The 15654-nt window shown below is 41.1% G+C and overlaps 3 protein-coding genes across 3 annotated transcripts; 2 read left to right on the top strand and 1 right to left on the bottom strand.

Moving 5' to 3' along the window:
* Nucleotides 1–1909: 1909 nt before the first annotated feature.
* Nucleotides 1910–7765, bottom strand: si:ch73-335l21.2 (RING finger domain-containing protein). Its single transcript, XM_055060295.1, has 3 exons — nucleotides 7752–7765; nucleotides 5211–5488; nucleotides 1910–2655 (listed from the first exon to the last, which is right to left on the bottom strand). The coding sequence occupies exon 3, from the start codon at nucleotides 2582–2584 to the stop codon at nucleotides 1910–1912; it is 675 nt and encodes a 224-aa protein (XP_054916270.1). The 5' UTR covers nucleotides 2585–2655; nucleotides 5211–5488; nucleotides 7752–7765.
* A 2030-nt stretch (nucleotides 7766–9795) lies between these two features.
* On the top strand, nucleotides 9796–11200 carry si:ch73-335l21.4 (E3 ubiquitin-protein ligase-like). The gene is made up of 2 exons (XM_055060240.1): nucleotides 9796–10327; nucleotides 10870–11200. Exons 1-2 carry the CDS (start codon nucleotides 9865–9867, stop codon nucleotides 10926–10928), a joined length of 522 nt encoding a protein of 173 aa, XP_054916215.1. The 5' UTR covers nucleotides 9796–9864; the 3' UTR covers nucleotides 10929–11200.
* Nucleotides 11201–11490: 290 nt separating this feature from the next.
* Nucleotides 11491–15135, top strand: LOC129379424 (uncharacterized). Its single transcript, XM_055060198.1, has 3 exons — nucleotides 11491–11615; nucleotides 11745–11806; nucleotides 12599–15135. The coding sequence occupies exons 1-3, from the start codon at nucleotides 11587–11589 to the stop codon at nucleotides 15133–15135; spliced, it is 2628 nt and encodes an 875-aa protein (XP_054916173.1). The 5' UTR covers nucleotides 11491–11586.
* Nucleotides 15136–15654: the final 519 nt, after the last annotated feature.

The raw sequence follows: 15654 nt of genomic DNA on the forward strand, positions 1-15654 counted from the left end.
AAGACAAAAAAACAAACAAACAAACAAACATATTTTTACTGTAACTATCAAATATATGCCAGTAGAAAATATATTCAAGCAGTAGTCTGTGCCTAAAGTGGCACAGACTTTAGGAAAAAAACGACACTCTAAGCTGTTTCTTAGAATAACAACAGTTTATTGGACCTCACCAGTCGATATTTTGGGTTTTGGTTATACCCAGGTCAATGGCTACTGATAGTTCTGAGTTATCAAATATATTTGTAATTCAGCACATTTATGTAAAAAAAATAAAAATAAAAAAAAAACAGAGAGAAAAAGACATGATGATGGTGCTCATTCAGATAAATTAGCAACAAAATCTAGAAAATCGCTTACAAAATTACAATACCCAATATTAATGAGATATCCTCCTTATAGCACCAGATAAAAGTGTATTTTTAATCAGTCATCTGCCTTATGTTCAATTTACTAACATCCTATCACCGCTAGCTGTGCTGCAAACTAACAGCTTACACAGGAACAAGTCGTTAATATAAGGCGCAGCTTATAGTTAATATGAGTTAAAATGCTTTCAAATTAAGCTTTTTAATTTCATCAGTTTTGTTTAACCAATTTAATTTGAGGAATAAGTATGGACACATTAATTTTCAGTAGCTTTACCCAAGAAAAAAAAACAATAAACAAATAAACAAACAAGAGCTCAGAAAACCCCACAAACAACAAATTTCAGATTTCTTCTTTTTTTTTTTATTCTCTCCTTAGTTTTATAATCACTCAAAATTCCTCAGAAATTCTAATTCCAATTTTTGAATTTAATCAGGTTCCAAATATTAGTATGTCTGACAAATGTGTTTCTCTTAAACAAATTAAACAACACTCAAAGCACAACATATACACACACTATACAGAAAAAGCACAGGAGGATTATCCAACAACTGCTTGTCAGAAACTGCTGTTCATATTTATATTGTTCACCTCAGACACTTTTAAATGTGTCCCAGACCAGATAAATATTGTAGTAGTCGTAATAATAATCATAATAATGGTGATGATAATGACAATTACAATAATAGCAGAAAAGAACATCATCAAAAAAAAACATATTCTTTTAGGATACTTTGCAACATTTTGTGTAGGTAGGCAGGAATCCTTGGCAGAGCAGTTCTGGTACAAATACATCCTTTGTTATAATATTATCAAGAATCACATGTTGCTAAATGGGAAGCTTCACTTACTGGCAACTTCATTAGGTACACATCTTTAACTGATTCTTCACTAAGTCTGCAAATCAGTTAATCATAAACGCATCTAGACCCAGTGTAGAAGATTTGCTGAAGTTCAGAACGGGGAACAAAGAGGTTTAAAGTGACTGTGAATGTACATTTTTGTGCTTGCTACTGGGGTTTTGATGCACAACAAAGAATAGTTTGAAAGAAGAAAAATATCCACTGAGGGGGTTTTTTTATGGACAAGAAGGCCTTGATGTCAGAGGAGAAAGAGCAGAGTGGTTCCAGATGATGGAAGGACAACAGGACCTCATCTCTGTATGGACACAGTGTACCCATCTTCTGATGGCTACTTTGTTCTCATCAATAAAGCACTTTTGCGATGAACATCAGAAGCATCTGCAGCAGCTGTGATGATATAAAGTCAATTTATATCAAAATCTCTGAGGAATAATTCTTGCAAAGTGCATCGAATAAGGCGGACAACTATGCCAAAGAACACGTGTAGAATTTATTACCGTCATGTGACACAAGAGGGAGCGCTTTATCCATGTAAGGGGAAAAAAAGGAGCAATAGCACCAACCATCCACAATGAGGTATTTAAGTAAATCTTCATCAGTCGAAACAGAAATCACTCACATATTGTCTTTATGTCAGGAGTATCTGCTACCAAAGTGACCCCCCCCCCCTCACCCACTGATCAGAATTTTCTGTTGAACAAGTGTGGTCCAAAAACCACACCGACCACGCAGGTGATCACAAAGAGCACCCAGAATATGACGGCCAGCAGCTGCACGCACAGCAGCGTCCTCCTGCTCTGCTGTCTGACCCCCTCCTCGCCCACCATGTCCGTGGCCGCGCCGTACAGCCTGTCCGGGTGCATCTGCTGCACCTGCAGGCTGACGGTGGGCAGGATGATGAAGCGGCTGTCTCTGCCGCCTCCGCTGCTGCTGTTGGGGCCCTCCAGAGAGAGCACCACTCTCTGGGTGACCGTCGCCACGCGTGTGGAAACCGTCGCCGGCATCCGGAAGGCCGTCACACGGGGGAGCCTGGACATGATTTGGGAGTTGCAGGGTAAAGCGAGGGCGTTCCCAGTGCGCAGAGGGGTTAAATGGCGGCAGAGGGGACAGGGAATGGCTTGTGGGCCGCCGCGGCGGTCAGCGGGGTCACAGGGGTTGAGCTGGATCCTCTGCAGGCACTCTGTGCAGAAGACATGGAGGCACTCCAACATCCGGGGGCTTTTGTTGTACTGGTTGTACTCTTGGTAGCAAATGGGACACTCTAAATCCACAGCCTCCCCGGGGCTGGTGCTGGAGCAAGGAGCTGCACTAACTGGTTCCCCCTGCTGGGACCCTGGAACAACATCCTCCGGCATGCCTGGAGGACGGATGAACTCTGAACTCTGAGGAAAGATTCGGATGAATCTTCTCCAAAAGCTGGGAAAATCTGTAATGATAAAAGTAATTAGAAGTGTTCCAGGAAATTATAGCTTATAATCAGCATGAATGACTTCTTTGTTTATACAACTTAAATCAACAGATTCGCGTCATGAGTCACAGCATTCCCCTTCTTAGCCCCTCCACATGCTGTGTGTGAATGTGTGTGTGTGTGTGTGTGTGTGTGTGCGTGCATATGACCGCAGACTGGGGGAAAAGAAAAGGTGGAGTTGTGAGCAAAAATTATTAAGTCACTGAAATCCTTTTCCCGCAAGTCCATCTGTGTCGGAGCACGTTCACTGACTTGATTTTGACATTTACAGGAGTCGTCCACTGACTCATTGAACATGAGAAACCTCGGGGGAAGTACAAACAGTTTGAGAAGAGCTGGTAAAGGGGACTTTTGCGTTGTGTTGTTTATAATTACTGGAAACGAGGAAGTTCAGTTTTCAAGTGGCTCTGAGCACAACAGAAAGATTCTGATCATTTGTGCTTCTTTGATTTTGGTCAAATTTTCTTGATATCTTCAAAAATGATCTTGACCAACAGTCCTCTGGGACTCATAAAAGGTCTTTCAGCATTTTTCTTTTGGATTTGGTCAGCTGCCCTGACCTTGGCAGAATGTGAATGTGCTCATAAATAAAGAAACAGAACTGGAAAAAGAAAACAATATTTAAAAAAATGTCAGGCTTGGCATGAACACTGAGTGAAAGTCATAAACAAGGTGAGAGACTTTATACTTCTTTCACTCTATGTTAAATTTTAAACTACTTATTCTTTATTTTTTATTATTATTTGTTCTGAAATACTACTTTCCTTCTGTTAAACATTCTTGTCTTTAATATATTTTATGGGTTTTTAAAGAAATTGTACCAACCAAGTCTTTGTCTCATTCTGCTGAGGCTCAGTTAAAAATTATCTGCTAGTTCGTCTTTTATGAGTTGACACAGTCCAGATTCATCCATTAATTTTGGAGCATGTGTGCACAAATAATGTAGAGATCAGCATAAACTCGTTACATTATGTAACTTTATGGTGAAATCTTAATGTACTAGCAAAAATGTGAAATATTAGCGTCTGACAATCATGCGGATTCTATTTGTGCATTTTCAACCCTTAGTTATACATCACTGAAAACAATTCAGAATGACAGAACTCAGATTAATGCTGAATCCTGTCCAAATGCACCAGATTCACCATAAAGGTCACTACAACACATCTCCAACATCAGAACCTGCTAGAGTAAAAAAAATAAATAAAACATTTGTGGCAAATCATTACTCTCTAGCTTTTGCGGATGTTTACACCTTTTAACTATATTTTCTTCCACAGAACACCACCACTGACAGCGACAATGATATTTTTGGATGAGATTAGTTCATCTCTTTAACCGGCGTCATGTCTAATATGTAAATTAGCTCACAGTGTAAAACTGCGCTTGCAGACTGGACTGAGCTCTTGCGCTGACTGAATGGAAACATGACAAGAGAGCCGGCTGTCAGATGAAATAATGGAAAGGTTTGCATATGTTCTTCATTATCAACCACTAAACGGGGAGAAGTAGGTCCCACAGGTCTAAACATGAGCAGACTGTGAGGCATGATTCAGTGCTTGGTATATGTCAAATAGACCAGTAAGCCAATGGGGTGAACATCCAAGGCAAACAGGAACATTTCCAGTCACCGGTTATATAAGGCCACGAATCCAGAATACAAGGATTTATTTTCTCTTTTACCAAGTAATTTGATTTAAAAAGAAAAAGAAAAAAAACCTGCTAAACTTAAATAGTTTCCTGTCGTAGGAGGGATTCGAATGCTAGAGGATTTACGGACCTCCAGACTTTATGGATCTGTTCCCATCACAGAGATGCATTTGTTTAGTTTTTAACGAGCCAGTCTGACTTATCTGGAAAATAACAACTACTGCAACTCTGTTTTCATGTTCAGTAGATTCGGCTCATTCACAGACATCCTAAATCTGACTTTTCTTCATAAGTAAGAACTGAATGGACACATTCACTGTCAAAAATCACTTCATACTTCATAATATATAGTAAATGTGGACTCTTGATCATACAAACAGTAAGCAGTCAAAAACAAGCTCCAGAATGAACGAATTTGTTATTGCATAACAATCAGGTAAAGTTGTGTCAATCCTTTGAATTTCGACAGAAATAAGCACAGCATTACATTGTTAGTAGATTTGTTTAGCGTAGTTTGACACATCTGTGCCTGTTGTTTGTTATTTGCTTCCCAATTTCACATGGGAACAACTAAAAGCCAATCCGGTGCTGAGGGTGGTTGTGGGAGGTGGGATTGTTGCTCTGGAGATTGGATCTCCTTTGCATCACCTCATGGCAACCTGAAGCTTTTCCTCTCACATTTCAGAGACACATCTGTGCAATCAGAGCAAAAATAAAGTACATCACATGACCCAACGTGTTTATTTCTGAAAGAAGAAGTCACCAACTGTGAGCTCAAAATGACATTAAGTTGTTGGATAAATAAAAAAAAAAAGAAGAAATGGTATCGTCCTTTCGTTGAAGGAGATAAAATGGACACTCACCTGCAGCAGAGCCTTTTGATCAGAGCTCTCTTTAGTTCCTCCTCCTGGGATCGGTACTTTCCCTCTCACACACATCCATAAATGTTATCATGCTGAGACAGATCGCCTCTGCGTCTTCAAGCCAAAGCTTTGATATTCCAAAGCTGCGAGCCTGAGCCCGTGTTTTTTGTTCCGCCTCACCTGGTTTCTCTCCTCTTCTCCGTCTGAGCCTGGTCCCTCATGAGGTGTCTCTTTGGTTGCCTTGCCAGTAATTAAACCCTTGGTGACGGCAAGGCAACCTAGACACAAAGGACAGAAAATGACAGATCAGAGTCTCTTTATCATGACTTAAAGTGCTCGACTCACACATTATGTTATTATGGTTCATCACAGTCAGCGCTTTGTGGTTTGAAAGTGTGAAGCAGGGAGTCATTACTAATATCTCCACTTTATTGTGTGCTCCTGTTGATGTTGAGACAATGCTATTTAATAGTGCTAATAGGATGGTTTACAATCTAAAGTGCTCCGGCTTCCAGCTTACCCCGAGGAAGTGACATTATCCAGGAAATGTGGCAGGATTTAAAGTTCCCTGAAGCAAGGAGTAATTATGCACACATTATTAAAGAAGGAAGTACGGAAATCTCTGTTGGACTTCAAAACATCTGACTCACAAAATTAGGGGTCTAAACAATCTTGATCAGGCCGATAAACAGGATCCGAACCTGCTTTGTGGAGCAGGTTCTGTCATAAATAAATCTGAAACCTTAGAATAACAGAAAGAGGACTCAACACGCTGGAGATCTTCCTACATGTAAAAGGAAGCTCGAGTTTCAACAAAATGATATTGTCTTACTCTCAGCAAACATTCAGTCAACTTACATCTGGGTTTCTGTTATAAAATGTATTTACAAGAAAGGGAGGTCAGCTTGGAGTCCATCGCGGCTCTTTCAGGACTATTCATGAGCCGCGTGAAAAGATGACTCAAATGTGTGGGACGTTTTCGTTGATATGAAACGAAAGCCTCGCGATCAAAAGTCAATGGGGCTGAGTAAGAGTGCTAAGGTACGCAAAGAGTAAACTGATTAATTATTGACATCTGCAAAAGATAGGACAACCTGTTCAGAGGAGCCCAGCTTTATGCTGCTTGGTTTTCAGAGAAACCACTACTGCCGACATAATCAAAACTGTATTTTTTAATTGTTTAAAATAGCTTTTCACTGGTTTATTTAAGCAGGGTTCTGTTTAAAGGTGAGTCAATTTGTTAAATGCAGTATGAAACTCTCCTATTGTCTTTTTTAAGTGGGGTTTTAGATTCTCTTACATGCATCCGATTTCATCAGACAGATTATCTTTAAAGCTTCATCTGTCAATCAAAACATGAGCAAAGACCAAATCCAACTCCAGTTTCAAAATATTGTCATTGAATGTCGACTCTGTTATCCGTCTGTCTTTGATAGTTTTGACAAATCCTGTGATGCCCTGGCAATCTGTGTAGGCCACAGGTGTTCAACTCAAGGCCCGGGGGCCGAATCTGGCCCGCCACAGCTTTTTATGTTTCCCTCTAGACTCCAGATTACATCAACAAGTCCCTCCAGTTTTTCACAAATCCACCAAATTCACACAGAATCAGCAGATCCCCACTCTTTCTCTGATTTTACTGACATTTTTAATTCAAATTGGCCTAAAGCATTGGGTTTAAGCAACTGCTACGTCATCCTTACTTGATGTCAAGCTGCAGTGATGATTAATCGAATGTCACATGTAACATCACACATTGGCACAAATATCATAAAAATTCCTAACAAATCATTTTAAATTAGCACCACAAAATCTGTGATTGTGACTGCAAAGAACCACGAAGACAATCACAAAGTCCTGGATGGACTGATCAGTGTGAAAAGATGTTCAATTTTATTTCATTTTAACAGACACTTAGTGAATGCAATAAGCTATTCATTGATAATTTAAGAATGTTATTGGCTCTATCAATACGTTCTTGCCACAACCAGCCCTTTAAAAACGTTGAGATTTTTGATATGGCCCAAAGTGAAAATGCGTCTGACGCCCTGGACGAGGCTGTACCCTGACTCTTGCCCCAGGACCACCAGAGTAATCCCCAAAGCCCTGCAAGGGTTTGTGGGTACAGACAAGTGATGGATGGAAAGACACTCACTGTTCATAAAAGCCTCATTTTGAAGAGTATCGGTGGATTTCCACTTTAGTTAAAGTGAGGTTTGAACAAGACAAAACAACAAACAACAAAAAAAAACTATTAATGAGCAATGCTTGCTTGTTTGATTTCCAATTGATTCACAAAGGAATTATATTAACTTGAGTGGAATATTGAAAAGTGGTTATTTTCCGTAATTTTCCTTCCTTGTTCATTGGAAGGAAGTTAAGTTGGAGACGGATCTGCATGGCTGGGGGTAAAAATAGACAACACGTCATTCAGCTCTCAAATATCAAAACATGCACACACACAAAGAAATTGTTTGATCCTCGCTGGATGTTCAGACGGTGCATGAAGCAGCCCAAAATGAAGAACAACGTGTGAGAACTCACTCTGTGTTGTTTATTTGCCCTGGAGATCCAAGGGATGAAGGTGTTCCACGTATTTCAAAACAATTTCAGTCGATCCCATGGTGATCACCATTATTTGAGTTCGGAAGCCATTCTAAACAGTTGCTAATCTTGATTCATGGGAGCTGCACCCAGAGGCAAGACAGGGCACTTCTCAGAAAATACATCTGAAAAAAGCCCTGGACTACACCTACAGCAAGCCCTTACAAGCTCAGCAAAATAAGTGAACACTTGGAAAAACCGAAACATGTTTGGCTGGTTTAAAAACGTTATCACAACACAGTCTGGGCTTTTCTTTTTTTTTTTTTTTTCAGAAAGCACCTACGACTCCATCTGAGCCACCGAAAAAACATGTCTTGGCCATTACCCAAAGATCCTTATTAGGTGAAAATAAAACATATGAGAAAAGTAACTCTATACCTGCAGTCCAGCACAGCAGTGGAGGTACAGAGCATTGAATTGACTATGTACTCGCCTATCCTAAGAAAGTGTATTACCTCCTTTGTACGACTTTGTTTTAGTTATGTAATATTTAATATAGTGCCTTGCATCATATTTAATATTTAAAAGACCAGAATACTTTTAAATTTTTTTCACTTTTTGCCATGGACGTTAAGTACTGCTTTAATTATATTATTGACTCATGTTTTCAGAGATAAGATTAACATTTTTATCATTACTTATTATGCAATCACTGCAGATGTGGATGGATGTTTTCCTGTTGCTCTTGTTTCATTCTCTGGAGTTCAGCAGGGTCATGGTCTTGTCCCTCTTGTTTTATTTTTTTCTTAAACACTAACGATTATCAAAGTCATCCTGGTCTCCACATCATGAAATCTGCTGATGGTGGGTGAAGTTTATCAGATTGTTTTTTTTTTTAACATTTAGGTTGCAAAAACTGAAATATTGCTGGTTTAAGTAGGAACTCATATGCCATCCAGCCGTTCAGCAGGAATAACACCTTGGAATAGTAACTGTGTGTATAAAGTGGCGTCATGCCTTTATCATAAGTTTTGCAGTTTTAATACTGTCATAACCTTTAATGTTTTATTCTTTTTTTGCATTATTGACTATGTTCTTTTTATTCAACCTGCTGAGAAAGACGCTTATTGTTAAACAAGAAAGTTGCAACACTGCAGGACTTCCCACTTACTGGATAACTCTTTCCGAAAAAAAAGTTTGGGGTTTGTTTCTTTTTACGTTTTGCTTTTTTTTTTTTTACTGCCTCTCAGCTTGCACCCGACGTGACCGAAAAGACTTACGGTAAGTAAGAAAGAACCGGAAGGCACACACAAAAAAGCTCCAAACAAAAGATACACAAACACACACACCCACACCCCCACCCCCCCCCACCCCCACCCACACACACACACACACACACACACACACACACACACACACACACACAGTGCTTTCAGTTTGTGATTTTTGGCCCAGATCCTGCCGGATGTCACCATGAAAGGAGTTCATGCTCACGGTGGAAACACTGGGAGGAGGCGCAATGGCTGGAGGTTTCTGTCTGACGTATGACTGGAGAAAAACTCCCTCGACGGGGTCAAGGGTCAGAAAGGATATTACCATCCCATGATAGGATATTATATCAACTTGATATTGATTGTATTGATCATTGTTGTCTTCATTTGAAACATCTGGAGGACGTTGCAGGCTGTTTGATGTATATATATGTTCATATATGTTCATATATATATATATATATATGAGAAATCTGAATTGAATAAAAATGTTAAAAAGCAGGCTTCATTAACTCATTCATCGCAAATAAATACAAGTGTTTATTTAGGTGTCTTCTCGCCTTTCTTTCTGAACAATATTTAGACAAAGTGATGTCATAACCTGATGATGATGTCACCCGTTCAGTAATGATCTATAAACGAATAGAACGCGGTCGGTTTCAAGTCTTACTGGGCGCGTGGAGGTCCTTCACGTCACGCAGTCCCATGAGGTTTCGCTGCATCACGTAATGTTGCGCTCGCTCAGCCCGGTCCCTGCCGGTCCCTCCCGTTCCGGGGAAGAGCCATAAAAAGGGAGCGGAGGCTCCGATACCGGCCACAGCAGAGAGGAGGAACGTCTAACGATGATCTCAGAGATCGAGTGCGGAGTTTGTTACCGGACCTACAACGCGGCTCGCCGCTGTCCACGGGAGCTCCACTGCAAGCACACCTTCTGTGAGAGCTGCCTCCGGACGATGAGCCGCGCGCCGCTGCCGAGCGCGGACCGGTCCATAGACTGCCCGCTGTGTCGACGCAGCACCGCCCTGTCCGCGGAGGGCAGCGTCCGGACCGAGCTGAGGGTGGACGAGTCCGCCCTGGAGCGGCTGATGACCGCGGGGGTCCTCGACCGGGAGGAGGACCCGGACGACGACGAAGAGGATCAGGAGGAGGAGGGCGGAGAAGCTCCGGAGTGTGAGGGGGAAGTCCCAGAGACTGAAGCCGAGGATAGTGACTCCTCTGCGGGGCTCAGAGGTGGAAGGCTCCGGCGGTCCTGGACCAAAGTTTGGAGGAAGATAAGCGGCAAGAGCTCTCGACAGAGACCAAATGGTAAACAGACGATTGTTTATTGTTAGTTATTATTATAATTATTATCAGAATTATTACACCGTTAAACAGTTGTTTAAATAGCTCCTCTATTTGTTAACACTTCAGTTGTCATTATTAGGTGTTTTAATTCAAAGTTAAAAATGGTCAATTTGGACCAACTCCAAATTAAGTCCAAATTTGGGGTTAATAAGTTCTGGTGTTTAAGAGTCATAATCTAGCATTAGCTTGAGTTATTAAAAAAAAGTTAAGTATAAAATTTGGTGTTAGTAAACTTAACATTTTAAAATCACCTCTCCATAGTCTGTTACTGACCAACTTTGACCAAATTATTATTGAACTTGTCTTACAACACTTTGTTTCAACCAGTCTGGGGTATTAAAATAGTTAGTGGAGATCAATGAAGTTACAGCCTGATGTAAACATTCATAGGACAGAAGTTTTTTGGCCTTAAATGCCCAGTTTTTCTAACCTGGATTTAAGCTACTTTAGTCTTCTGAAGCTTCATCTCTGACCTGGTCTTTTGTCTTTTGTCTGTTTTACAGATTGCATGACCACTGATGATATGAGGAACATGGCCATGATGTCCTGCTACATGTTCTGAGCTGCTGACAGATCCATAGCGTGATATTTATTGTTACACCTGCACAAGATGGAGATCATAAAATCTTGCTGGCAAGACACATGATGATTATTTTTAATGCTTTATTCTAATGGTCCACTTTTAATATTTCACTGCCCCCCAAAAATGGTTGCTTTAAGATGCTTTAATGATCCTCAAGTGGATTTATTTAATATTTATATTTTTGAATGTATGAGCCATGAATGTTTTTTTTACAGTATTGTATTTATAAAGACTAATAAATTGGTTATTGTTTTAAATAATTGTTGCCTGTTTTTTTTTTTTTTTTTTTTTTTGCAAGTGCATGATACATTTGGAAAACTTTGTGGGAATCAACAAGTTATAAAAAGTAAAAATATAAAATAAAAAAAAACCCATTAAAACTTAGTTAATTGAAAAAAAAACATAAAGAAGAAAATATGACCAACAATAAAAAACATTTTTTGCTAAAATGTGATGCAAGCAGATTTAATATGCTGAGTCTCCTTGAAGTGGAGACTCAGACTCCACCAGGTGAACGCCAGGTGAACCGCATTGCCTCCAATCAGCAGCAGCACAGCTTCTCAACGCCACAGCAGAGACACATGAAAACGCCACTGCTGCTGTTTTTGCACCCAAACCTTGGCGGAAGCTGTCAGTCATGTCTGGCAGCTTTGTTCTCTTCTCAAGGTAAATGGCTGGCCGAGATGTTTCTTCGAGTCACATTCACAGGATTTTAAACTAGTGGTAATCCTGAATGACAACAAAGCAGTTGTTGAGCAGAAAGGGAAGCCTCAAGGTCTGTTTTTCTCTCTGCAGACTCTCTGTGGGGATCTGCGCTGCTGTCATACTGATTGCAATGTGTTCCCACGCTGCAAGAGGTGAGCATGAGCTGGACCATATCTGCTTCCCATGTACCAATGCCAAACTGTAGCTTCAGAGGTGTTCTGACGTGTGGAAAATTGATTTCTAAGTTTTTGTTAGAAATGTACATATTTTTCCTTTTAAACTGGGTTTTAAACTTTTGAAACAAACCTAATCTCAGGGCCCTTTGCAAGATATGCAGGTCTGATTAATTGTGAGTCCAAATTCAGTTCGATCATGAAGTCAAATTCAAATCTAGTTTTGTAAAGTGCAGTTCCATCTAATCTAAAATGTTTGACCACCCATCATGGTAAAGTTGTCTTACTTAATCTAAATTAGCTGGGTTACTGAAACAGACCCCACTTTTCAACAAAATCCACACATTTACAAGTTCAACGATGCTGAGGTTGGGAATATTCCTGAAATGTGAGGTAGCTGACATTATCTATCCTCAAGCCAGTTTTAGTGGCTGTTTTGGATCATTGTCCTGCTTTTTCCCCACTAGTTCATAATTTGTGCTGCAGAAGTGATTGTCGACATTAGCAGGGATGAATTTATGTACTTTAAGTCATTTTTAATAAGAGAAAAGTCATCAAAAGTCAAAGTAATCCTTTTTTTATTGTTGTTGACATTGAAGTTGAATGGTTTTATTATTAACTGGATGAATAATGAGTCACATTAATTACGACAAGGCCAAAGGGAATGAGTCATTCTGATGAATGTTCATAAACATCTTACCAGAACTTTGCCACCAGTTTAATCATCCAACGTTTCATAAACTCATACATTTGTTGTATTCCTTTTTTCAGCAAGTCCAGCAGTACCTATAATCCAAAAGACAGAGAAGTACAGCATCCTGAGACGATTCAATCCTGAGCAGCAGGTTCCCTCCTTAGCTGGTCAGCTGGGCAAAGAGCAAGTCCAAACACCAGCAGACACCCTGTTCATCAGCAGTCATCAATCCTATCCTGTCCACTTTACTCAAGGTAGCTTCAGTTACAGTCAGAACAGCCTCCATAAGACGCGGCCTCGAGTGAAAATAACCAAACTACAGAGAGGTGGAATGATGAGGCCAGCAAGCAGCACTTTCACCACTGATTCCCCGTACAAAGGACCAGAGTTTGATGAATCCAGAATTCCTGATGATGGTCTTCCTCAGAAAGATGAAAACGCTGAAAATAAGTACAACTCTAACACTGACTGGATTAAATATCTGAAGAAACCTGGCAGCGAAGGAGGAATCCCAATAACTACCTTCTCAAAGGCAGATGAAGACAAGTCTGAAAGAAAGCTAAATTTTGTTTTTCCATCCCAGACAGGAAGACTTCAGAGGACTCAACTTCTAACCCAAAGGGGGCTTGGCAGTGGCTTTTTGGAAACGGATCAGCTTCCCACGGTCAGAGTCCAGAGCGATGCCAGTAGGATGCCACTACAAAGCGTCTTTGACTTTACAAATCAGGCTTGGGGTGGCGCTCGATCTCTCAGGAACAGTTTAAGTGTTATTAGACGAAACTCGATCCAAGAAAAGCCAACATCCATCTCAAAACTCCCACAGAACCAAAACTTTGTAAGCAGTAAAGAAATGCCAGAACACAATAACATCCAGACATATCTCTTTAAAGAATCCCCAGCTCAGATTTACACCATGAAGAATGTTGGGCAGAAAGCTTTTAGAGGACAGAGAAATACTGCTAACTGGGCCCAGAAGCAAAGACTATCTGGGACGCAAGAGAAAAGTAGATTTATTTCTAATCTCAATCATTTTACCAGAACAGACCCAAACAAGGAGGAATCTGAAGCCCAAATTGTTTTTGGTAGACGTCAGGCCATTTTCTGTCCCACTCCACACAAGGCTGCAGCCCCTACTCCAGGTTTTCTGCATCCTGCTTCAGAGGACAGGAATCTGCAAAATCTTGTCTCTGCAGTTCATTCTCAAGATGGCAGAAGGGCATTTGTTGTACTGGACCGAGTCGATGTGCCTTCAAGAGAGCCAAGACAGGAGTTCACAGCAGGTCAGTCTGTTAAAAAATTTCATTGCCTCGATGGGCTCATCAACCCCGAGAGGGGTCCGTCCTCTGCAGACAAAACACGATCCACCCTGGAGAAACGAGTAGACATTGGGTTTAAATTTTCAAATCCTTATCCTTCTTTATCACAAAAGTACAGCTTTGGTCAGAAAAGAGTTGTTGCTACAACTACCACACCAGCTAAACAGGGCACGGTACAAATGAGTCCACCTTCCCCTGTAGCCCAAGTCAGCAGTACACCCACTGTTCAACCCTTCACATCAATGCTCAAAAGTCAGCAACCTGAAACTGGGGCAAGCATGAACAGACATGAAAACGGATTCAGGCCCTACAAGGGAAAGTTCGGTCTAGAAGGATATGGCGGCCAACCACTTGAGGGAGCCAAAGCTTTACCTCAGAGCACCGACTCACCCGTCAAATCCAAACCAAGTTTCAAAGTGTTTGAACTCATGAGCTCTGAGGTCTCCAGACCCAAACCCATCAGGATTTACAGACTGTACAATCAGAGAGACGACAAGGAGCCAGGTCGCACTGGTGACTTCAAAATGCCTCCAAAATTTTCAAGAGCAGATGGCTCAGTCTCATTTGCATACAACATTCTTCATGGATTTCTGCCCAGTAAAAACCAAACTGTGGGCACTCGCAGCAGAACCAGCTGGAAATATCCAGCACGGATTTCTCTGATGGTCTCGTCATCTAATTTTAGCTCTCTAGATCAGTCCGCAGATGAACTGAAGCCGATAGCAGCTGACGGAAACAAACCTGCCGCAGAGGAGGTGCCTGAGTTCAGGACCCTCACCAGCCGCACAGTGAGGGGCAAACGGGTCAGGCTGACCCAAACTGGCAGCAGAAGCCCCCTCAGACCCATCGCCATCAATGCAACGGGCAACTCGGTCATACGCAGGCTGCCCAGGGTGAAAGCCGTCACGTACGAGGACGTCCCGGGAAGTGCTTCGTTCAGCAGTGTGAGGTCACCGGGTCACCAGGATCGTTTCCCAAACATGACGACTGTTCAGGGAGAAGGCTGGAGCTCAAAATCGGATGACGTCAAGAACGTGAGCGGAAGTCCTAAAGCAAATGTCACCAACGAGGAGACAGGGAGTGTTTACAGGAAGGAAGGAGCAGACAGTGCAGTAGAAACGTCAGATTTGTTTTTCGAGAGTGAAGGAAGTGGAAGTTTGGATCTGTCCGATGTTTTATCAAGCGCCTCGGAGAACGGGCCTGCAGGAAATGACCTGCTGGAGCTTGACTACCTCCAAAAATCCACTGGCAACGTCTCCTTCAAATCAGTGAGTGAATCACATCTGCAGCAGCAGTAGAGTTGCTCCCTTCTTGGAGAAACTCTCATGAATAAACATTTTTGTAAAACTACATGGTTGTTTTTGTTCTTTGTGCCTTAACAAAAAAAGGGAATCCACTCTTTAAGTTGGAAAAAGGTGGTGCAGATCAGAAAGACAAACTTCTTTTTGTACAATTCAAAATGTTGAGTTGCCACCAGAACTGAACTGGGTGGATAGTTACTGAATAGACAAATGTCTTCCATTTGACAAGTTATTTAACTCTGCTGATGTAATAAGTAGCTTCTCGTTTCTTAAACGGCAGCATTGAAAGATGCATCCTGTGGTCGTGGAAAAGATGTTGAAGAACGATCAAATTGTGGGCATGAATCAAGCAGTGATTGCAAAAACCACTGAAACTGAGTTGAGAACTTTTCAACATTTCATTAAAAACTGGAAGCATAGTGGGGAACCATGCTCTTTAAATAAGAAATGTGGTCAGAAAAAACCCCACAAATGCCTTTCATTAGTGTTCACTTAAATTCTCGGTGACATTAAAAA

Source organism: Poeciliopsis prolifica, unplaced genomic scaffold (assembly GCF_027474105.1).
Source record: "Poeciliopsis prolifica strain line A6 unplaced genomic scaffold, Auburn_PproV2 SCAFFOLD058, whole genome shotgun sequence".
Classification (NCBI taxonomy): domain Eukaryota; kingdom Metazoa; phylum Chordata; class Actinopteri; order Cyprinodontiformes; family Poeciliidae; genus Poeciliopsis; species Poeciliopsis prolifica.